The 24,660-nt window shown below is 44.2% G+C and overlaps 1 protein-coding gene across 9 annotated transcripts in view; it reads right to left on the bottom strand.

The window, feature by feature from the left end:
* jmjd1cb (jumonji domain containing 1Cb) overlaps window positions 1–24,660 on the bottom strand; it is a 412,655-nt gene that overhangs the window by 64,822 nt on the left and 323,173 nt on the right. For 8 of the 9 annotated variants that reach the window (XM_068052437.1, XM_068052431.1, XM_068052430.1 and 5 more), the window contains 3 exons: window positions 9,779–9,884; window positions 9,422–9,546; window positions 8,821–8,964 (listed from right to left, as the gene is read on the bottom strand). In XM_068052437.1, coding sequence (XP_067908538.1) covers window positions 8,821–8,964; window positions 9,422–9,546; window positions 9,779–9,884 — 375 coding nt within the window. The remainder of the gene's footprint in view (window positions 1–8,820; window positions 8,965–9,421; window positions 9,547–9,778; window positions 9,885–24,660) is intronic. The other variant, XM_068052433.1, reaches the window with a different exon arrangement.

The raw sequence follows: 24,660 nt of genomic DNA, 5'->3' as shown, positions 1-24,660 counted from the left end.
CATCTCATTATCAAAAAGGAGGTGGTGTTGGGTGTCTGGCAAAGCATTAAGGTAGATAAGTCCCCAGGGCCTGATGGGATCTACCCTAGAATACTGAGGGAGGCAAGGGAAGAAATTGCTGGGGCCTTGACAGAAATCTTTGCATCCTCATTGGCTACAGGTGAGGTCCCAGAGGACTGAAGAATAGCCAATGTTGTTCCTTTGTTTAAGAAGGGTGGTAAGGATAATCCAGGAAATTATTGGTCGGTGAGCCTTACGTCAGTGGTAGGGAAACTATTAGAGAGGATTCTTCGGGACAGGATTTACTCCCATTTGGAAACAAACGAACCTATTAGCGAGAGACAGCATGGTTTTGTAAAGGGGAGGTCGTGTCTTACTAATTTGATTGAGTTTTTGAGGAAATGACGAAGATGATTGATGAGGGAAGGGCGGTGGATGTTGTCTATATGGACTTTAGTAAAGCCTTTGACAAGGTCCCGCATGGCAGACTGGTGCAAAAGGTGAAGTCACACGGCATCAGAGGTGAGCTGGCAAGATGGATACAGAACTGGCTCAGTCACAGAAGACAGAGGGTAACAGTGGATGGGTGTTTTTCTGAATGGAGGGATGTGACTAGTGGTGTTCCGCAGGGATCAGCGCTGAGACCTTTGCTGTTTGTAGTATATATAAATGATTTGGAGGAAAATGTAGCTGGTCTGATTAGTAAGCTTGCGGACGACACAAAGGTTGGTGGAGTTGCGGATAATGATGAGAATTGTCAGAGGATACAGCAGGATATAGATCGGTCAGAGACTTGGGCGGAGAAATGGCAGATGGAGTTTAATCTGGACAAATGTGAGGTAATGCATTTTGGAAGGTCTAATGCAGGTGGGAGGTATACGGTAAATGGCAGAACCCTTAGGAGTATTGACAGGCAGAGAGATCTGGGCGTACAGGTCCACAGGTCACTGAAAGTGGTAACGCAGGTGGATAAGGTAGTCAAGAAGGCATACGGCATGCTTGCCTTCATCGGTCGGGGCATAGAGTATAAAAATTGGCAAGTCATGTTGCAGTTGTACAGAACCTTAGTTAGGCCACACTTATAATATTGCGTGCAATTCTGGTCGCCACACTACCAGAAGGACGTGGAGGCTTTGGAGAGAGTACAGAGGAGGTTTACCAGGATGTTGCCTGGTCTGGAGGGCATTAGCTATGAGGAGAGGTTGGAAAAACTTGGATTGTTTTCGCTGGAACGACAGAGGTGGAGGGGCGACATGATAGAAGTTTACAAAGTTATGAGCGACATGGACAGAGTGGATAGTCAGAAGCTTTTTCCCAGGGTGGAAGAGTCAGTTACGAGGGGACATAGGTTTAAGGTGCGAGGGGCAAAGTTTCGAGGGGATGTGCGACGCAAGTTTTCTTACACAGAGGGTGGTGAGTGCCTGGAAATTGCTGCCAGGGGAGGTGGTGGAAGCAGATACGATAGCGACGTTTAAGAGACATCTAGACAAATATATGAATAGTAAGGGAATAGAGGGATATGGGCCCCGGAAGTGCAGAAGGTGTTAGTTTCGGCAGGCATCAAGATCGGCGCAGGCTTGGAGGGCCGAATGGCCTGTTCCTGTGCTGTACTGTTCTTTGTTCTACCATTACCATCAAGATGGAGGACCAACCCTGGTTCAATGAAGAGTTATGAGGGCATGCCAGGAGCAGCACCAGGCATACCTCAAAATGAGGTGTCAACCTGGTGAAGCTACAACCCAGGACTACCTGTGTGCCACTGGCTATTTGTTCACAAGACATCTTTCTAACTGTTTCCTCCCTGTAAGCAGCGTGCAAGAGACATAACTAACAGATCAGATCTAAGCTCTGCAGTCCTGTCACATCCAGTCATGAATGGTGATGGACAATTAAACAACTAGCTGGAGGTGGCGGCTCCACAAATATCCCCATCCTCAATGATGGGGGAACCCAGCACATCAGTGCAAAAGATAAGGCTGAAGCATCTGCAACAATCTTCAGCCAGAAGTGCTGAGTGGATGATCCATCTTGGCCTCCTCCTGAAGTCCCCAACATCACAGATGCCAGTCTTCAACCAATTCTGCGTGACATCAAGCAACGACTGAACGCACTGGCTACTGGAAAAGCTATGGGCCCTGACAACATTCCAGCAATAGTACTGAAGACCTGTGCTCTAGAACTTGTTGTGGCCCTAGCCAAGCTGTTCCAGTACAGCTACAACACTGGTGTCTACCTGGCAATGGGGAAAATTGCCCAGGTATGTCCTGTACACAAAAAGCAGGACACTTACAACCTGGCCAATTACCGCCCATCAGTTTACTCTCAATTATCAGTAAAGTGATGGGTGTTGTCGACAGTGCTATCAAGGGGCATTTGCTTAGCAATAACCTGCTCAGTGGCCCTCAGTCTGGGTTCTGCCAGGACCAGTCAGTTCCTGACCTCACTACAGCTTTAGTTCAAACATGGATAAAAGAGCTGAACTCAAGAGCTGAGGTGAGAGTGACTGCCCTTGACAACAAGGCGGCATTTGACTGAGTATGGCATCAAGGAGTCCTAGAAAAACTGGAGTCAATGGGAATCAGGGGGAAAACTCTCTGCTGGTTGGAGTCATACCTAGTGCAAAGCAAGATGGTTGTGGTTGTTGGAGGTCAATCATCTCAGCTCTAGTACATCACTGCAGGAGGTCCTCAGGGTAGTATCCTATGCGCAACCATCTTCAGCTGCTTCATCAATGACCTTCCTTCAGTCATAAGGTCAGAAGTGGGGATGTTCGCTGATGATTGCACAATGTTCAGCACCATTCGCGACTCCTCAGATGCTAAAGCAGTCCGTGTAGAAATGCAGCAAAACATGGACAATATCCAGGCTTGGGCTGAGAAGTGGCAAGTAACATTCACGCCACACAAGTCCCAGGCAACAACCATATCAAACAAGAGAGAATCTAATCACTTCCCCTTGATGTTCAATGGCATCATGATCACTGAACCCCCCATTATCAACATCCTGGGGTAACCATTGACCAGAAACTGAACTGGAGTAGCCATATAAATACTGTGGCTACAAGAGCAGGTCAGAGGCTAGGAATTCTGTAGCGACTAACTCACCTCCTATCTCCCAAATGCCTGTCCAGCATCTACAAGGCACAAGTCAGGAGAGTGATGGAATACTCTCCACTTGCCTGGATGGGTGCAACTCCAACAACACTCAAGAAGCTCGACACCATCCAGTAAAAAAAACAGCGTGCTTGATTGGCACTCCATTTATCACCTTTAACATTTGCTCCCTTCACCGCCGATGCGCAGTGGCAGCAGTGTGTACCATCTGCAAGATGCACTACAGCAATGCACCAAGGCTCCTTAGACAGCACCATCCAAACCCACGACCTCTACCACCTATAAGGACAAGAGCAGCAGATGCTTGGGAACACACCATCTGCAAGTTCCCCTCCTAGTCACACTTCATCCTGACTTGGAACTATAATGCTGTTCCTTCACTGTCACTGGGTCAACATCCTGGAACTCCCTTCTTAACAGCATTGTAGGTGTACCTACCCCACATGGACTGCAGCGGTTCAAGAAGGCAGCTCACCACTACCTTCTCAAGGGCAATTAGGATTGGGCAATAAATGCTGGCCTAGCCAGCGATGCCCACAGCCCATGACCAAATAAAAAAACTAGATTCTGAAGAGGACTGATAAAAGAGACACTGTTAGACGAGCAGGAGCTCAATAACTGAGAGAAATACTATATCCAGCTTTCAGCGATAGGCAGTGAAGATCAGAGGCAGTAAATCTTTGTTAAGCTGCATATTTATGCATCCTAGAAACATTTGAAACAAAAGGCCTGAACTATAAACAATTGCACTGGTAGGGAACTAAGCAATAATAGGGATAACAAACATAACTTACTAAATAAGTGGAGTCAAGCAAAGATTACACTAAGTTGTGGAAGGATGAAATATAAACAAGGGAAAAAACAAGAAAGCAGGAACTTGCATTGATATAGCATCTTTCAAGACCTTAAGACATTCCAAATTGCTCCACAGCCAAAAAAATCACTTTCTAAAGTGTAAGCACTGCTGCATTATAAGACAGCACAGCAATGTCCCACAAACAACAATATGGTAAATGACCAGATAATTATTTTAATGAAGCTTGTTGATGGATAAATGTAATCAAGACCCAAAATTCCCCATTCCTTCTCAAATAGTGGCCTTTGTTTCATCCGAAGCTCGGCACTCCCTCAGCAGTGCACCAAAATATCAGTATAAATCATGCACTCAAGTCTCTGGAGTGGGGCTTGAATACATGACCTTCTGACTCAAAGGCAAGAATACTATCACTGAGGTGAGGCTGACACCCAAGTAATGTGAGCTCTATATGCAAGACACATTGTGTGGCAGCAGTGGGGGAAGAATAAAGCAAGTAGACTCAGTAAAAAAAGAAAAAAAATCCAACAAAATAGTTTATTTACATACAGACAGCTTAAATATCACAAGGGGGTTAGAACAAAGAACAGTACAGCACAGGAACAGGCCATTCGGCCCTCCAAGCCTGCGCCGATCTTGATGCCTGCCTAAACTAAAACCTTCTGCACTTCCGGGGACCGTATCCCTCTATTCCCATCCTATTCATGTATTTGTCAAGATGCATCTTAAACGTCATTATCGTACATGCTTCCACCACCTCCCCTGGCAGCAAGTTCCAGGCACTCACCACCCTCTGTGTAAAGAACTTGCCTCGCACATCCCCTCTAAACTTTGCCCCTCTCACCTTAAACCTATGTCCCCTAGTAACTGACTCTTCCACCCTGGGAAAAAGATACTGACTATCCACTCTGTCCATGCCGCTCATAACTTTGTAAACCTCTATCATGTCACCCCTCCACCTCTGTCGTTCCAGTAAAAACAATCCGAATTTATCCAACCTCTCCTCATAGCTAATGCCCTCCAGACCAGGTTACTACAGATTGCCAGGTCAAAATAAGGAAAGCAACTGCTCTATGACAAGATAATGTGAAACAGGAAGGTTCTATTAATGGGGGATTTCATTCAACCAACCCAAACATAAATTGGGAATTCTGAAGTGGTTTAGAGTAAGAATTTAAAAAATGTAATGAATCACTGCTCATGACCAGTATGTCAAGAAAGCTACAAACAGCGAGTTTTCAGATTAGCTTGGCAATGATAAGTGAATCTGACAATTGACAAGAGAATGGAAGTTATGACAGCCTTGAATGATAATGACCTTAAAATGATTGACTGTTATTTGGATTCAACACTCCTGAGGATCAACATCCAGTTGTAGAACTGAATAATGGGTTACAAAGGCATGAGGGAACAGGTAAAACAGATTAACTAAGGGGGAAACTATCACATCAGGAGAGGACTTCTGGAACACTTTCACATACTATGGAGCTTGCAAGACAAATATATGCCCAAGATTAGAGCAAAAATAGTAGTTCGAAAGCATGACACAACATGGATTAACAGGATACTCAATCCAAAGTGAAAAGGAAAAGGAAAAATAGTTTTCTCAAGCCTGCAAGGGAAAAGCTGAGGAGTTCTATTGAGAATACAGGAAACTTTAGAAACCTGTTCGAAACATGACCATGAGCACAGTTGCTAAACACACCAGCACAAAAATTCTTCCACAAGAGGACACCAGGGGAAGAGACAGGAATCTTAAAAAAATGACTGAGATGAGAAGAGAATGACTAATATACTCAATGATTAGTTAATTGAAGTATTTACTGTAGAAAACTGCACTTACATTCCTTCCATTAACAGGGAATTATGGACTTCAATATCAATAAAAGTGAGATTCCAGCTAGGTTTAACATGAAAAATCCATGGGGACAGATATTATTTCGCCCAGAACCTGATCAGGGGTGAAATTTGTGAAGTGCTGATAATCATCATGGGGGAGTCACTGAATGCTGGGGATGTTCCATTAGATTGGAAATAAGGTAACAAGGAACCAAATTTTAAAAAGAGGTTAAATCTAATTCATGCAACTGGGACCACATCAATAACTAATAAAATAATGGAATTGATCAAGAGCAAACTTGAGAATGATGCTATAGTAAATAACAGCCAGCATGATTTTAAGAATATAAAATCCTGTCTAACCAAACGTCGCAACAACTTCTGAGGCAGTACAATCCCAAATGAATTTGGAAAACCATAAATTAACATATCTAGACTTCCAGAAAGCCTTCAGTAGCAATCCTCTGAAAAGGCTGCATGTGAAACTGAAAGCAGTGGGAATTTAAAGCAGAACCTGAATTCTTGTCAAGGGAGAAATGCTGATTAAGAATGTGTAATCTACATTATCAGCCTGCAATTCAGAAACACAATAGCAATATGTTGAAGTCTCAGACACAATGAAAATGGCGTGGAGGAAGAGCTAACCAAGACCTAAAGTGTAATTTCTGTATCAGCATTTATACAGCATCAAAACGATTCACATTAAAAACTGAAACATGCGCAGATTTGCATTTTCTTAAACATGCTGTGCCTAATGTGCATAGGAATAGAATAACAGCAGCATCATCTTATATTTATATACAGTCGTTAACATAATAAAAAGTCCCAAGGTGTTTCACAGCAGCATTATAAAACAAGTCACTGAGCCACATAAAATTATCAGGTCAGATGACCAAAAGGTAGGTTTTAAGGAGTGTCTTAAAGGAGGAAAGCAAGGTAGAGACACAGAGAGGCATAGGGAGGGAATTAGAGGTCACAGCCTCGGCAGCCGAAGGCACAGCACCAATGGTGGTGCGATTAAATAGAGAATTCTCAAGAGGCCAGAATTAGATGAGTGATGGTGCCTTGGAGGGTTGCAGGGCTGGTACACAGATAGGGAAGGGCTTGGCCATGGAGAGATTCGAAAACAAGGATGTGAATTTTAAAATCAAGACATTACTTGACCAGAAGCCAATGTAAGCTAGCAAGCACAAGGGTGAAAGGTGAATGTGAGTTGGTGAGAGTTGAGACACGGGCAGCAAAGTATTTGATATCCTCAAGTTTATCAAGGGCAAAATATGGAAGACCAGACAACAGTGTGTTAGAACAGTCAAGCCTAGAGGTAACAAAGGCTTGAATGAGGGTTTCAGCAGCAGATAAGCTGAGACGGGGGCAAGTCAGGCAATATTACAAGGTGGAAATGAGCTGTCTTAGTGATGGTGCAAATATGTGGTGGGAAGTTCACTGTGGGGTCAAATATAACACCAAGATTGCGAAATATCTGGTTTAGTCTCAGAGACTGTTGCCAGGGAGAGGGATGGAGTGGGTAGTTCGGGAATGGAGTTTGGAGTAGGGACTGAAAACAATGGTTTCAGCCTTCCCAATATTTAATTGGAGGAAATTTCTGCTCATCCTGTACCGGATGCCAGATAAGCAGTCTGATAATTTTGCAAGTTGAAGTTTGAAGCCAAGTAGGACTTAAAGAAGGAATATGGCACAAGTTCAATACTTTCCTCAAGCCCCAATGATCTACACTTGAATTACATTGTTTCTTCCCCCCCAGCCACCGCCAAGGAGAAGATGCGTGTAACTTTTGCCATAACTTGCCAGTTACTCCATTTCAGGAAATTCCCTATCATTATGTTTATGTTTGCAACTCTCCATGGGTTGCCATCTGATGTGTTCTTCTATAGTGCAGGAACTACTGGCATGTGTGCAAAGTAGGTTGGATCAAGAACACACAATCAAGGTGGATTTCAAAAATGGGAACTAAAACTGGAGAGAACAATTACTAATTTACATGAAAAACATATATTTTTATCCCAATCAATATGAAGAACCTCATGTATGGGTGGGGAGCAAAGGGGTCCCATGGCATACAGATTTGTAGCAGCAAAATTTGAAATATGCAGGGATAAATAGTTTCAATTTAGTTATCTTTGTTTCTGCTTTTGTTAAAAAGAATAGCTGTGTAATTGGGAATAATTAGAAAGCAGTAGTCCGATCAAATTTGAGTTCACAAACATCACAGTGCAATAAAAAAAACACATACCTAAAAGTGTATAGCATTAAGGTCAGATCAAATCATGCAAGTGAAATACAACATAAAAATAAAAAATTGCATGCAACAAGGAAGGAGAAAACAAAAACATGAAGATTGTAAAAAACGTTCAAAAAATTGAAAAAAGAGTCAAAAAAGTGAATCCAGAATTGATTATTATTAAAAGTGCAGCCTTTCAAAAGAAATTGTTTTCCCATTAGTTTCTGTGGGATCTGTATTTCAATGAATCAATATGGCTAAGTTGCGGAAGTAGTTAATGAAAAAAGCATGACAAGTCCTTTTCCGCCACAGGTCAATTTATTGTGCCATCTCCACATCCAATGTGTGATGTATTATACTAAAGAGTTTTCAATATATAGATGCATTTAGAAATAAATCCAGAAGCACATATTTGATTATTAATTTTCTCCTTCCATAAACAGCAACATTTCACAATAAACATGCAATAATATAAGTCACAAGGTTATCACTATGCACAATACTAGCATTATTAAAAATAAAAACCAGTAGTATTGAATAAAGTATAACTAAATAAAATCACCCACACGAAGATCCCTCCAAGTGCAACTGAAAGCCACATACATATTGGAGTTTAGAGGAATTACAGATCACTCCAATTTTATAGCATTTGAACTAATTAATCAGCTTACTGCTTTACTATTGCCAGACACATAGCTATTGTTCTTTATTTAACAGGAGTAGAGGAGTGGTTAGATAAATATGATTTGCAAGCTGGAAATATAGCAGCCTTTAGCATTCTGCATTAAATAACTCGAATTGTCTTAAATACTCACATGAACTACTGGACTGTTTTGATTAGAACGAGACCTTCGTCTTGATGTGATACCTATGTTTTCACCTTTCAGCAGAGAATGAACAACATCATCCAAAAAAGTCATTTGTACCATAGAAGGGTCGACATTCTGTGGTTCTAGCACCTGGTTTGTTCACAAAAACAGGACAGCATTTATAATACACAGCAAAGAATTTACTTACTACACTAAATGAGAATACTGTGTTGAATAAGCACTAATACTACTCAGCATTTGTAATAAATACAATTCCCACCCTTGACAGCGATCCCATAACCCATGCAAGAACGTGTATGTTCGGGCAATGATTAATAGCCTGTCAACATTTGCTACAGAGGTTTGCATATGAAGAACAGCTACTTTTTAGCACCAGTGAAACTGAACCGTAACAAGGGTCATCATCACCTTCCTTCAAGTGGAACACAAGTATACATTCATAAAATATAATTGCATAGTTTAAGGTGGCAATAATTTAACTAAAATTTGCACTATATCCACATGTCATCTTTCTACATTTCAGAATGTCCAGATTAAGAAATAAATTCATGCAACACTAATAAGCAATCTCTCGCAGTCTATTTACCTGGTCATTCATCACGATCATAGTGCGACTTAAAAGATCGTGATAAGTAATGATACCAGTGAACCACTGGGTGGCAGAATCTTGCCTATACACTCGTACTCTATAGCCGTTCAATGAATAGGGACCTGAAATGAGCAACAAAGGAGCAACTGGTAACGGTGAAGGAACAAGAGATTGGATTGGAAATAACGTTTCATATCAGCACCTGCTATTACAAGGGTTGAATAATTGGTCCCAAAAAAATGTCAAATATGTTGCTCAGAGTTTTGCATTAAAATGAATTAAAAAATGAAGTTGGTAATATTATTCATTTCTCATGTGATCACACAAGTGCACAAGAAAAACACAAAATAATACCTTGCATAAAAATCTCTTGAACCTTTTGTTCTTTAACCCAGGCTTTCACTTCTTCATGAAGCAGAGGGTTGTCCCTGAGAACTGGGCTCAGACTGTCTATGTCGTCCTTTTTAAAAAAATAACAAGTGTCTTTGTTATTTTGTAAAGTTCAGTACAGTTCTATTGATTAGCAATATGCATGCTCCACTCATCAAAGCAATCCTACATCAGATTTTTTTAACTTCTTTACTATAGATCTATCTATTTTCCTTAACAAATTTATTTGCATGCATCCAGAGGATCCAAGTCTTTGCCTCGCTTTTCGCTCTACCGCTCTTCCCTCGTTTAAGACACTCCTTAAAACCTACCTGTTTAACCAAGCTTTGAGCCATCTGCCCTAATATCACCTTCAACCTTTATAAATCACTGGGTTCGGCCCCAGCTAGAATGCTGTGTCCAATTCTTGGAACCACATTTTAGGTGGATGTGGGACTTCAGTTAGATGGAGAAACTGGAGAAGCTAGGATTGATCTCCTTAGAGCAGAGGTTAGGGGGAGATTTAAAAGAGGTGTTCAAAATCATGAAGGGTTTTAAATGAGGTGAAACAGTTTCCAGTGGCAGAAAAGTTGGTAACTAGAGGACTCAGATTAAAGGTAAATGGCAAAGAATCAGAGGTGAAATGGGGAGTTTTCATGATGTGGAATGCACTGACTGAAAATCAGGAAAGGGCAGGGGAATGGGACTAACTGGATAGCTGTTTCAAAGAGCCAATACTGGCATGATGGGCCAAATGGTCTCCTTCTATGCTGCTCCATTCTTTGATTTCATTTGAAAAGGAACACAAGTAGTAAGATAAAGTAACACAGTTTATTGAACATTGAAAACTGGGACAATGGGTAGAAGACAGACCTGCAAGCAGACATACCCACTTGGTAATCTTGATTCCTTGTGTAAAAAGGCACATTACTTTCATTATGTATAGTAGTTCTCATTACTCTTCCAATTCTGACAAATCTTAATGATGTCTGGAGTGACGTACCCACAATCTCCATATTGCTGAATTTTCAATCTCAGCCACACAATTAAGCTAAGGGCTGGATCTTCTGCAAGTATGCAATTTTAAAGTTAGCATGAGCAGAGGCCTGAAAGCACATAACCTACTATCTTGCACATCAATACTACTTGGAACTACAATAGATTTGAAAAAAGAATTACACATACAAATAAATTTCCTCTCTTCTACATACTACGGGGGCTGAATTTCTGACACGGAAGTGCCACTGCAGAGTCCCTGCGATATTACACGCGGGGGCTCATTTAAATGAAGGAGGCAGAGCGGCCGCCCCTGATGACATTGAGGGGGCAGCCCCCGTGTCCCTGGCAACAGCGTCCAGCACCACCGCGCAAGCGCCATTTTTAAAGGGCCATCAGCCTTTAGAAGTAATTTTAACTTTTAAAGTAATATTTCGGTGCATTGAGTGTATAAATTGCAATTAATGATTGAGACCCTTTCCCACCCACCCCCCCCCCAATGTTTATTTTTGGGACAATATGAACAACATAATCTTTGTTCCCAACCCCAACTTTCCCACCCACCCAACTTCTTCACTTTTGCCCTTCAACCCCTTCCCACCATCCCCACAGCCAATAAAAAACAGTTCCCCGCTCCTCCCCCCGCCCTAACAATTTTACTCCTCCCCACCAGTTTCTCGCCTCGGACCTCCGTATGGAGCTCCGATGGCGCGCGAGTTGCATGTAAAATCGGCATGGGATGGCTGCTGCCAGCACGTAAGGTCATTTGCATCTTATTAATGTTAATTTAAATATTTAGATGAAGGCCCCGCTGCCAAGCGGCGGGGGGCTGCCACCGACGTCCCCCCGCCACCAGTAATATGCGGCTGGCCCTTCTCGATGTCAGGGGTCGAGGCAGGCCTCTTCCGGCACAATTTTATGGGCCCCCCTGCAGCGACCCATGGTGTAAGGGGCTGGTAAAATTCAGCCCACAGCTGTTCCCAAGTCCAATAAATCTCTACAGAGAGATTTTCTTTGGCAGCTAATCGAGTACCATTCTAAACATTCCCTCTTACTGGCCGACTGTCACTTACAGGACGACCAGCGGGTTGGCAGAGGGACGTGGAAGCTCAATGCGACACTGCTGACCCCAGAGAACGTTGAGGAACTCAAAAGGGATTACAAAGGTTGGAGGACCGTGAAACCCCTCTTTGAGTCTCCAGTTCACTGGTGGGAAGCGATTAAGGAGAACATCAAGAGGTTCTTCATCCACAAAGGTGTTCAGAAGGCGAGAGAGAGACAGAGGGAACTGTCCCGACTCCAGAAAATTATGCAAAATCTACTCCGGTTGCAGTCAATGGGGGTCGAGGTCAAGGAGGACCTCCAAGAGGTGAAGAGCCAGCAGGCCTCGCTCTTTGCCAAGGAGGCCTCCAAGATCATCTTCCGGTCCAGAGTCCGCTCCATCGAGCAGGATGAGACGTGCTCGCGTTACTTCTTCCAAAAGGTACACAGAGAGAGCTCTGTTATCAGCAGCCTGAAGGAAGAAGATGGCTCGGTAACGTCTTCGCAGTCCGACATACTAAGGATCAGCAAATCCTTTTATGCTGGGCTGTATGACGCGAAGCCCACAGACAGCAGAGCCTCCCAGTCCTTCCTGTCATCTATCACAGAGGTCTTAGATGACAGCAGGAGGGAGGGACTGGACAAGCCGCTAACTCTGGACGAGCTGACAAAGGCCGTCGAGTCTTTCGAGGCGAGTAAAACTCCCGGGAGCGACGGCTTACCGGCCGAGTTGTACTCGGCCCTGTGGGACTGGGTCGGCCCGGACCTGCTGGAAGTATACGAGAGTATGCTCCTGGCCGGTAGCATGTCAGAATCCATGAGAAAAGGCATCATCACCCTCATTTACAAGCAGAAGGGGGAGAGGGTAGAAATCAGAAATTGGCGGCCCATCTCACTGCTTAATGTTGATTACAAGATTCTGTCCAAAGTCATAGCCAGTCGAGTCAAGTCTGCTCTGGAGCTGGTGATTCACCCCGATCAGACCTGTACTGTACCCGGCAGGAAGATCTCTGATAGCCTCGCGCTACTCAGGGATACGATCGCCTACGTACGGGACAGGAGGGTGGACACCTGCCTCATCAGCCTGGACCAGGAGAAGGCTTTTGACAGGATATCGCACACCTACATGATGGACGTGCTTTCCAAAATGGGGTTTGGGGAGGGAATCTGCAATTGGATCCAACTGCTCTACACAAACATCAGTAGCGCAGTGTCAATCAACGGGTGGGAATCTGAAAGTTTCCCGATCAAATCTGGAGTCAGACAGGGCTGTCCTCTGTCCCCGGTCTTGTTTGTTTGCTGTATTGAACCCTTTGCTGAGTCTATTAGGAAGGATGCGAGCATAAGAGGGGTGACAATCCCAGGCAGCGGAGGCACTCAGGTCAAAACCTCCCTGTACATGGATGACGTCGCCGTCTTCTGCTCGGATCCGCTGTCCGTGCGCAGACTGATGAGCATCTGCGACCAGTTCGAACTGGCCTCGGGAGCCAAAGTTAACCACGGCAAGAGCGAGGCCATGTTCTTTGGGAACTGGGCTGACCGATCCTTTGTCCCCTTCACCGTCAGGTCAGATTACCTGAAGGTGCTGGGGATATGGTTCGGAAGGGCCGGGGCGTGCACCAAAACATGGGAGGAGCGAGTAGCCAAGGTACGACAAAAGTTGGGCATGTGGGGGCAGCGATCTCTCTCCATTGTGGGTAAGAACCTGGTCATCAGGTGTGAGGCGCTCACGTTGTTGCTCTACGTGGCGCAGGTCTGGCCCATACCCCACTCCTGCGCCGTGGCAGTCACCCGAGCCATTTTCCGCTTCGTCTGGGGATCTAAAATGGACCGGGTCCGGAGGGACACGATGTTCAAATCTCTGGACATGGGCGGGAAAAATGTACCCAACGTGGCCCTCATCCTGATGACCACCTTCGTGTGCGGCTGCATCAAGCTATGTGTAGATCCCCAGTACGCAAACTCCAAGTGTCACTACGTGCTGAGGTTCTATCTGTCCCCGGTGTTGCGAAGGATGGGCCTGGTCACATTGCCGCGGAACGCTCCGTGCAGTTGGGACGTGCCGTACCACCTATCCTTCGTGGAGCAGTTTCTGCGGAAAAACACCTTTGACCACCGGTCCATCAGGCAGTGGTCTGCACGGAATGTCCTCAAGGCCCTACGGGAAAAGGAAACGGTGGATCCTGTCGGATGGTTCCCCGAGCAGACCGTCAAAGTCATTTGGCGGAATGCCTCATCACCAGAACTTTCAAACAAGCACCAAGACGTAGCTTGGCTGGTGGTGAGAAGGGCCCTCCCCGTCAGATCCTTCATGCACACCCGAAGTCTCGCCCCCTCCGCACAGTGCCCCCGCGTTGGCTGTGGTGGGGAAGAGACGGTCGCCCACCTCCTCCTGGAATGTGCCTTTGCAAAGCAGGTGTGGAAAGAGATGCAGTGGTTTTTGTCAAGGTTCATCCCAAGCAGCTCTGTAACACAGGAGTCTGTGCTCTACGGGCTGTTCCCAGGGACGCACACCGAGACAAACATCAACTGCTGCTGGAGGACTATCAATTCGGTGAAAGACGCCCTTTGGTCTGCCCGAAACTTGCTGGTCTTCCAGCGCAAAGAGTTGTCCACCACCGAATGTTGCAGACTGGCACATTCCAAGGTCCAGGACTACGTGCTGAGGGACGCACTAAAGCTTGGGGCAGCCGCAGCAAAGGCTCAATGGGGAAAGACCACAGTGTAAGGTTCCCCCACCAAGCTAGACTGAGGGGCTGGATCCATGGGAAACCCCTCGAACTGTATCGTTAATATTCTGAATTGCTGTAAATGTAAAACTGTAATTGACATGACAATTGAGAAACGGAAGGGTTGGGAAGAAACTCATGACAGTATTGAAGGAAACTGATCTCCCTTGCAATGTTTGTATTTTTTGGTGCTGTTTGGAAACTGTTTGGCAATGTAATTTTTACAGATTTTTATGAATAAAGTATATTTTGGAAATAAAAAAAAAAAAAAAAAAAAATTCTAAACATTCCCTTTTCCACACCCTGTACATCGCCTCCAGTAGTCTCATTTTACCTCTCCTCAACTAGGGGATGAAAACACCAGGGAAGGGAAACTAGAATACTCTTGTAAGAATCAAAGGGGCTTACACTATTGCATATATATTTGCAAAAAGGGTACAGATAAAATGATCTGAAAATCATTTCACCTTAGTTTTCGATATTTATAATTTTTAAATTACCGGAAAGGAAAATATACAGTATGAAATGGGACTTCATGAAAAATACTCTTTAATATCAGAATTCCTATTTCAAATATCTAGCCTCCAACATAAATGCAATCTGTTTGTACAACTAAAGAAAACAAAAACACTGCTACAGGCACAAAATCCAAATTCTGTTCAAAATCCAGTTGCAGAGAATAAACAGATAGGATCAATGGTACTTTGTAAATTGAGCCACGAGAACTATGAAAGTAAGCAACCTACCCTATTCCATTCATTCCCCTGAGCCTTACGGCAGAGAATACACTTCACCAGCCAAATGGCCATACACTTCTACAAGACATATATAGAATAATACATAGCAGAGTCAGTTTGAGTGTAAATGTAAATAACTTGAGTGTAATGCTTTGACTTTTAAACTTATTTTCTAGTTTGACCCAAAAATTTGTTCCAGAGGATACATATTGCATATATACATGCACATATTGACGGCTGTGGGTTCAAGCTCCACTCCAGATACGAGCATAATCTAGGCTGACAATTCAGGGCAGCACTGTCAGAGTTGCCATCTTTTGCATGAGATGGTAAACTGAGACCTCATGTGCCTTCTCAGATGGACATAAAAGATTCCATCACACAATGTCAAGAGCAGCAAGGGCGTTTAAGTCAGTATTTATCATTCAAACAGCATCAATAAAAGAGATTATTTGGTCATCATCACACGGCTGTTCAGTGGACCTTGCTGTGAGTAAATTTGCTGCTGCGCTTATCCACATTCTAGCAGTGACTACATTTCAAATCTACTTCACTGGTTGTAAAGCTCTCTGGAACATCCTGAGGTTGTGAACGGTGCTATATAAATATAGTTCAGTAGCCATGCAGAAAGCATATTAAGCAATTACAATCTTCGGCAAGAGCCATCCAAAGCCATGAGAGCTGCTGGCATAACTTTAATGCTATCACACCCAGACTGCAAGTACCACACTCTTCAGGAAGTAAAGTTTGCCAACTTCTGGGAATGTACATCTAAGAGTATCTGCATATCATCATAAAAATTAAATCACAATAAATATCTGCCCCAAATCTCTGTACTTCATGAAGAATGTATCATAGAAAAACATAATCAGTCATAATGGTTAAAAACCACTTTTCATCGTGTTGATGCTTTATAACAGGACAACTGATAACCTCCCTTTATCATCAGCACCAAATGGCTCTCATACTCAGATTATAGATCTCAGCCGAATCTATTTAATCAGTACAAAAGCCAATCATCACCTCATGCACTCTAGAAAATTAAATTATTGCAATGCTTTGCTTCTCCAAATATGCATAGATAATGAATCTTAACAAGCTCACTTCAAGCTCTTCAATCAAGGAAATATTTGTAACCCACTTCATATGAACTGCTTTCATCTGGTTGACCTTAGTCCAAATTGAATTGGATGTCTTATATTGCACAACTGTTATTTTTGAACATGCAATACTCAATTCAGCAGTGAAATAATGTGAAGGAGTCACTTCTAGATACTTCAACTTAATTTAAAACAATGTGGTTATTTAATAAAGTTAACTAACCAGAGGTCATGGTCCACACTGGTACCAACTATATACGTAGAAAAAGGGATGAGGTTCTGCAGGCTGAGTTTAGGGAGTTAAGAAAGAGATTAGCAAGCAAGACCTGAAAGGTAGAAATCTCCAGATTACTCCCAAGGCCACGTGCTAGTGAGTATAGAAATAGGAGAATACACCAGATGAATGCGTGGCTGGAGATATGGTGCGGGAGGGCTTCAGATTTCAGGGGCATTGGGACCGGTTCTGGGGAAGGTGGGACCTGTACAAGCCTGAACAGAACTGGGACGAATATCCTTGCAGGAATGTTTGCTAGTGCTGTTGGGGATGGTTTAAACTAGATTGGCAGGGGGATGGGAACCTGAGGGCAGTTTCAGATAGGACAAATTCAAAGCAGGGAACGAGAGGCAGAAAATTAGTGAGTGACTCTGAAAGACAAAAGAAGCAAAGGTTAAAAAAAGTATAGCACAGGAATTTGGCAGTGTTAAAAGGTATTTATTTAAATGCAAGGAGTATAGCAGATAAAGCTGATGAACTGAGGGTACAGATAGACACATGACAGCACAATATTATTGTTAAAACGGAAACCTGGATTAAAGAGGGGCAAAAATGGAAGCTCGAAGTCCCTGGATATAGAGTTTTCAGGTGGGATAGAGAGGGGGATAAAAAGGAGGGGTTGTAGCAATATTGGTTAAAGAATCAATTACAGCTGTGAGGAGGGATGATATGCTAAATTAATCATCAAATGAGGCCATATGGGTTGAGCTCAAATAAAGAAAAGGGGCAGCCACACTACCAGGCATGTCCCATAGGCCACCAAATAGTGAGAGGGAGATAGAAGGACAAATATGTAGGCAAATTTCTGAGTGCAAAAACAGTATGGCAATAATAGTTGGGGATTATAACTATCCTAATATCAACTGGGATACAAACAGTGTGAAGGGCACAGAGGGCATAAAATTCTTCAACTGCATTCAAGAGAACGTTTTTAGCCAACATGCAAAAAGCCCAAAAAGAGGGGGCGCAATTCTAGATTTAGTCTTAGGAAATTAAGCTGGGCAAGTGGATTAAGTAGCAGTGGGTGCCCATTTTGAAGATGGTGACCATAATACAGTTAGATTTAGTATTATTATGGAAAAGGACAAAGATAGAACAGGAGTAAAAGTTCTAAATTGGGGGAAGGCAAATTTTACGAAGCTGAGAGGTGATCTGGCGAAAGCGGACTAGGTACAGCTACTTGAAGGAAAGTCAGTGGCAAACCAGTGGGAGGCAGTCAAAAGCGAGATTCTACGGGCACAATGTAGACATATCCCCACAAAGAAAAAGGGTGGTGCTGCCAAATCTAGAGCCCCCTGGTTCTCTAGAAGCATACAGGGTAAGATAAAGCAGAAAAAGAAAGCTTATGAGAGTCACAAAAAACTTAATACTTTAGAAAGCCTTGAGGAGTATAGAAAGTGCAGGGTGAAGTAAAAAAGGAAATTAGGAAAGCAAAGAGAGAACATGTAAAAATATTGGCAGGTAAAATCAAGGAAAACCCAAAGATGTTTTTTCAGTGCATTAAGAGCAAGAGGATAACTAAGGAAAGGGTAGGGCCTATCAGAGATGTACCAGGTAACTTATGCGTGCATGCAGATGATGTGGGCAGAGTTCTTACTGAGTACTTTGTCTCTGTCTTCACAAAGGACAGGGATGATGCAGACATTGTAATTATAGAGTCATAGAGTTTTACAGCACAGCAACAGGCCCTTCAGTCCAACGCGTCTGCGCCGACCATCGAGCACCCATCCTAACTAGTCCCACTTCCCCGCACATGGCCCGTAGCCTTGTATGTTATGGCGTTTCAAGTGTTCATCTAAATACTTCTTAAATGTTGTGAGTGTTCCTGCCTCTACCACCTCTTCAGGCAGTGTGCTCCAGATTCCAACCACCATCTGGGTGAAAAAAAACTTCTCCTCAGCTCCCCTCTAAACCTTCTGCTCCTTACCTTAAATCTATGTCCCCTAGTTATTGACTAGTTATTGATTGGATGTCCACCAAAGCTACTAAGTATGATCACCTCATTCCATGACAATATGAAAGGCACAATTCAGCATAGCGGTGCCTCATCAGACCCCTTTCCCATCCTGAGTGGTGTGAAACAGGGCTGTGTTCTAGCACCTACACTGTTTGGGATCTTCTTCTCACTGCTGCTCTCACATGCATTCAAGTCTTCAGAAGAAGTAATTTTCCTCCCACAAGATCAGATGGCAGATTGTTCAACCTTGCCCATCTTAGAGCGAAGACCAAAGTACGGAAAGTCCTCATCAAGGAACTCCTCTTTGCTGACGATGCTGCATTAACATCCCACACAGAAGAGTGTCTGCAGAGACTCATCGACAGGATTGCGGCTGCCTGCAATGAATTTGGCCTAACCACCAGCCTCGAGAAAATGAACATCATGGGACAGGATGTCAGAAATGCTCCATCCATCAATATCGGCGACCACACTCTGGAAATGGTTCACGAGTTTACCTACCTAGGCTCAACTATCACCAGTAACCTGTCTCAGAATGCTGAAATCAACAAGCACATGGGAAAGATGTCCGCTGCTATGTCCAGACTGGCCAAGAAGGTGTGGGAAAATGGCGCACTGACACAGAACACAAAAGTCCGAGTGTTTCAAGCCTGTGTCCTCAGTACCTTGCTCTACGGCAGCGAGGCCTGGACAACATATGTCAGCCAAGAGCGACGTCTCAACTCATTCCATCTTTGCTGTCTGCGGAGAATCCTTGGCATCAGGTGGCAGGACCTCATCTACAACGCAGAAGTCCTCGAGGCGGCCAACATCCCCAGCTTATACACCCTATTGAGCCAGCGGCACTTGAGATGGCTTGGCCATGTAAGCCGCATGGAAGATGGCAGGATCCCCAAAGACACATGGTACAGCGAGCTCGTCACTGGTATCAGACCCACCGGCCGTCTATGTCTCCGCTTTAAAGACGTCTGCAAACGCGACATGAAGTCCTGTGACATTGACCACAAGTCGTGGGAGTCAGTTGCCAGTGATCGCCAGAGCTGGCGGACAGCCATAAAGGCAGGGCTAAAGTGTGGCGAGTAGAAGAGACTTAGCAGGTGGCAGGAAAAAAGACAGAAGCGCAAGGAGACAGCAAGCTGTGTAACAGCCCCGACAACCAATTTTATCTGCTGCACCTGTGGAAGAGTCTGTCACTCTAGAATTGGCCTTTATAGCCACTCCAGGCATAGCTCCACAAACCACTGACCACCTCTAGGCGCTTACCCATTGTCTTTCGAGACAAGGAGGCCAAAGAGAGAGTTATTGACCTCTCCACTATGGGAAAATGTTTCTTCCTATCTATCCGATCAACGCCCCTCATAATTTTGTATACCTCAACCAGGCCCTCCCTCAGCCTTCTCCGCTCCAAGGAAAACAATCCAGCCTATCCAATCTGTCTTCAGAACTGAAATGCTCCAGCCCAAGCAACATCCTGGTGAATCTCCTCTGCACCCTCTCCATTGCAATCACATCCTTCCTATAGTGTGGTGACCAGAACTGTACCCAGTATTCCAGCTGTGGCCTAACCAGCGTTTTATACAGCTCCATCATAACCTCCCTGCTCTTATATTCTATGCCTTGGCTAATAAAGACGAGTATCCCGTATGCCTTCCTAAACACCTAATCTACCTGCACTGCTGCCTTCAGTGATCTATGGCCAAGTACCCCAAGGTCCCTTTGACCCTCTGTACTTCCTAGGGTCCTACCATCCATTGTATATTCCATTGCCTTGTTAGACCACCCAAAGTGCATCACCTCACACTTCTCAGGATTAAACTCCATTTGCCACTGCTCCGCCCATCTTACCAGCCCATCTATATCGTCCTGTAATCTAAGGCTTTCCTCCTCACTATTTACGACACCACCAATGTCGTCTGCGAATTTACTGATCATACCTCCTATATTCATGTCTAAATCATTAATGTACACTACAAACAGCAAGGGTCCCAGCACCGATAACTGCGGTACACCACTGATCACAGGCCTCCATTCACAAAAACAATCCTCTACCATCACCCTCTGCCTCTTTCCACTAGTCAATTTTGAATCCAATTTGCCAAATTACCCTGGATTCCACGGGCTTTTACTTTCTTGACCAATCTCCCATGTGGGACCTTATCAAAAGCCTTACTGAAGTGCATGTAGACTACATCAACTGCTTTACCCTCATCTACACATCGAATTACCGCCTCAAAAAATTCAATCAAATTTGTTGGACATGATCTCCCCCTGACAAAGCCACGCTGACTATCCCTGATTAATCCCTGCCTTTCCAAGTGGAGATTAATCCTGTCTATCAGAATTTTTTCCAATAATTTCCCTACCATTGATGTTAGACTCTGTAATTATCTGGTTTATCCCTGCTACCCTTCTTGAATAATGGGACCACATTCGCTGTCCTCCAACCCTCTGGTACCTCTCCAGTGGCCAGAGAGGATCTGAAAATTAGTTGAAGAGGAAGAGTGTGAAATATTAGATACGATAAGCATAATGAGAAAGGGAGTACTAGAGGGTCTGACATCCTTGAAAGTGGATAAATCACCAGGGCTGGATGGACTGTATCACAGGCTGTTAAAGGAAGCCAGGGAGGAAATAGCGGAAGCTCTGAGGATCATTTTCAAATCCTCACGAGATACAGGCAAGGTGCCAGAGGATTGGAGGTCTGTGAACATTGTACCATTGTTTAAAAAGGGTACAAGGGATAGGCCAAATAATTATAGACTGGTCAGTATGATCTTGGTGGTGGGCAAATTATTAGAATCAAATCTGAGAGATAGGATAAACTGTCACTTAGAAAGGCACTAATTCATCAGGGATAGTCAGCATGGATTTGTTAAGGGAAGGTCGTGTCTTACTAACTTCAGTGAATTTTTTGAGGAAGTAATAAGGAAGATTGATGAGGGTAGTGCAGTGGAGGTTGGCTACATTGATTTTAGTAAGGCTTTTAACAAGGTTCCACATGGCAGACTGGTCAGTAAAATGAAAGCCAATGGGATCCAGAGGAATGTGGCAAGTTGGATCCAAAATTGGCTCAGTGACAGAAAACAAAGGGTAATGGTCGACAGATGTTTTTGCGAATGGAACGTGGTTTCCAGTGGCATTTCACAGGGCTCAGTGTTGGGTCCTTTGCTGTTTGTGGTATATATTAATGATTTGGACTTAAATACGGGAGGCATGATTGGAAAATTTGCAGATGACACAAAAATTGACCGTGTAGTTGATAGTGAAGAGGATAGCTGTAGACTCCAGAATGATATCTATGGTTTGGTTGAGTGGGAGGAAAAATGGCAAATGGAATTCAATCCAGAGAGGTGTGAGGTAATGCATTTGGGGAGGGCAAATAAAGCAAGGGAATACACAATAAACTGGAGGATATTGAGAGGGGTAGAAGAAGTGAGAGACCCTGGAGTGCATGTCCATAGGTCCCTGAAGGTGGCAGGTCAGGTTGATAGAGTGGTGAAGAAGGCATGTGGAATGCTTTCCCTTATTGGCCGAGGTATAAAATACAAAAGCAGGGATATAATGCTGGAGCTGGATAAAACGCTGGTTAGGCCGCAGCTGGAGTATTGCGTACATTTCTGGTCACCACATTACAGGAAGGACATAATTTCTCTGCAAACAGTACATAGGAGATTTACAAGAATGCTGTCAGGGCTTGAAAATTGCAGGTATGGGGAAAGATTGGAATGGCTAGGGTTGTTTTCCTTAGAACAGAGGAGGCTAAATTAATTATGAGGGGCCTAGATAGTGTAGACAGGAAGGACCTGTTTTCTCTAGCGAGAGGTCAATTTCCAGGGGCACAGATTTAAGGTGATTGGTAGAAGGATTAGAGGGGACTTGAGGAAAAACATTTTCATCTAGAGGGTGATGGGTGGTTGGAAATTGCTGCCCAGATCAGTGGTGGAGGCAGAAACCCTCAACTCATTTAAAAGATACCTGGACGTGCACCTGAAGTACTGTAACCTGAAAGGCTACGGACCAGGTACTGGAAGGCGGGATTAGAATAGGCAGCTAGTTTTTTCAGCCGACGCAGACACGATGGGATCAATGGCCTCTTTCCGTGCCATAACTTTTCTATGGTTCTAACTAGAGCCACAACTTTATTATGGAGTTTGCAAAACAGAAAGCAAGTTCATAAATTGACAGGTTGAGAGCAATGTTCCCTCTAAGCTGCCCATCAACCTGAACGTTACCACGCAGGCCACTCAGAAGTAGTTCCCCTTTCAGTTACTGCAGATGTGGGACCACGCAAAAAAAAATTAAAATGATCAGGCCGCACACAACAACAAAAACATTAGAGGGGATATTGGTTAAGAGGTGGGAGCATAGGATTTTGTTTAGGATATAAACTGGAGTTTCATTGACCAGAGCAGCCACCGGGGTGTGAGTAAGTGTAGTCCAGGTAGCTGTGGGAAGCCGTGGATGTGAATATCGGTTGATAGCCTATCCCCAGAAATGGAGACAGAGAAGTGGAGGAAGGGAAGGAAAAAGTTGGAGATGGACCATGTGAAGGTGAGAAAAGGGTGGAAATTGGAAACAAATTAAAAGAAATTTTCCAGTTCTGGGTGACAGCAGGAAGCAGCACAAAAGCATTCATTAATGTACCGCAAGAAGAGGTGATAGAGGGGGCCTGAGTAGGACTGGAACAAGGAATGTTCCATATCCCAGAAAAAGGCAGGCATAGTTATGACCCATACAGGTACCCATAGCAATACCTTTTATTTGGAGGAAGTGAGTGGAGTTGAAGGAAATTGTTCAATGTGACAAGATGTTCAGCCTGGCGGACAAGAGTGGTGGTGGATGGGGACTGGTTGGGCCTCTGTTCCAGGAAGAAGCGGGGAGCTCTCAGACCATTCTGGTGGGTGATGGAGGTGTAGAGGAATTCGACGACCATGGTGAATAGGAGATGGCGAGGGCCAGGAAACTGGAAACTTTTGAAATGGCGGAGGGCATCGGAAGAGTCAAGGATATAGGTGGGAAGAGACTGGACAAGGGAAGTAAAAGTAGTTGAGATAGGAAGAAATCAGCAGGGTACGAACAGGCTGAAACAGTGGGTCTATCAGGGAAGTCGTGTTTGTGGATTTTGGGAAGGAGGTAGAAGTGGGCTGTACAGGGTTGTGGAGATATGAGGTTGGAGGCCATGGAGGGAAGATCTCCAGAGGAGATGAGGTCAGTGACAGTCCTGGATACAATGGCTTGATGTTCGGTAGTGGGATCATGATCCAGGGGGAGGTTGGAGGAAGTGTCAGAGAGCTGGCGTTCAGCCTCTGCTAGATAGAGGTCGGTTCGCCATACAACAACGGCACCATCCTTGTCAGCAGATTTGATGACGACGTTAGAAATAGACTCTGAGAGAACGGAGTGTTGCAAATTCAGAGGAAAATAGGTTCCAGCGAGTAAGGGGAGCAGAGAAATTGAGATGGCCGATGTCACGTCGGCAGTTCTCAATGAAAAGATTGAGGGAGGATAAAAGGCCAGAGGGAGGAGTCCAGGTGGAGGGTGAATATTGTAGACGAGTAAAAGGGTTCGCAGAGTAGGGGGTGGCTCCTGGCCAAAGAAGTGGAAGCAGGGAACAAAGAAGAGCTCAGCGTCATGCCGAGATAGAAATTCATTGAAGTGGAGACATAAGGGGAAAAAGCTGAGGCCTTTGCTGAGGACAGGTCATTCAGAGTCAGAGAGGGGAAGGTCAGAGGGTATTGAGAATACACGGCAAGGGGCGAGATTTGAAGAGATGAGGTCAGAGGGAGGGGAAGGAGAAGAAGGATCCATGAGGGGTGTTGGTACCCATAAGTTGTTGAAGCTCGTGATTCTTCACACCTAAAAGGAAGATAAAAATGTTTTTGTTAAAGCACTGGATGAAGCCAAGGATGAAATGAAACTGTGGACCAGGACAGCTTTGAGATAAGAGTGAGTCAGTGCTGCTTAAGAGAGAGGTCGAGAGCATGCATGTGGTGGAACAAGGCATTGACAGTGGATCTTAGGATGCAGCGAGAA

Source organism: Heterodontus francisci, chromosome 20 (assembly GCF_036365525.1).
Source record: "Heterodontus francisci isolate sHetFra1 chromosome 20, sHetFra1.hap1, whole genome shotgun sequence".
Lineage (NCBI taxonomy): Eukaryota > Metazoa > Chordata > Chondrichthyes > Heterodontiformes > Heterodontidae > Heterodontus > Heterodontus francisci.
This window is presented reverse-complemented; position numbering and strand designations above follow the sequence as displayed.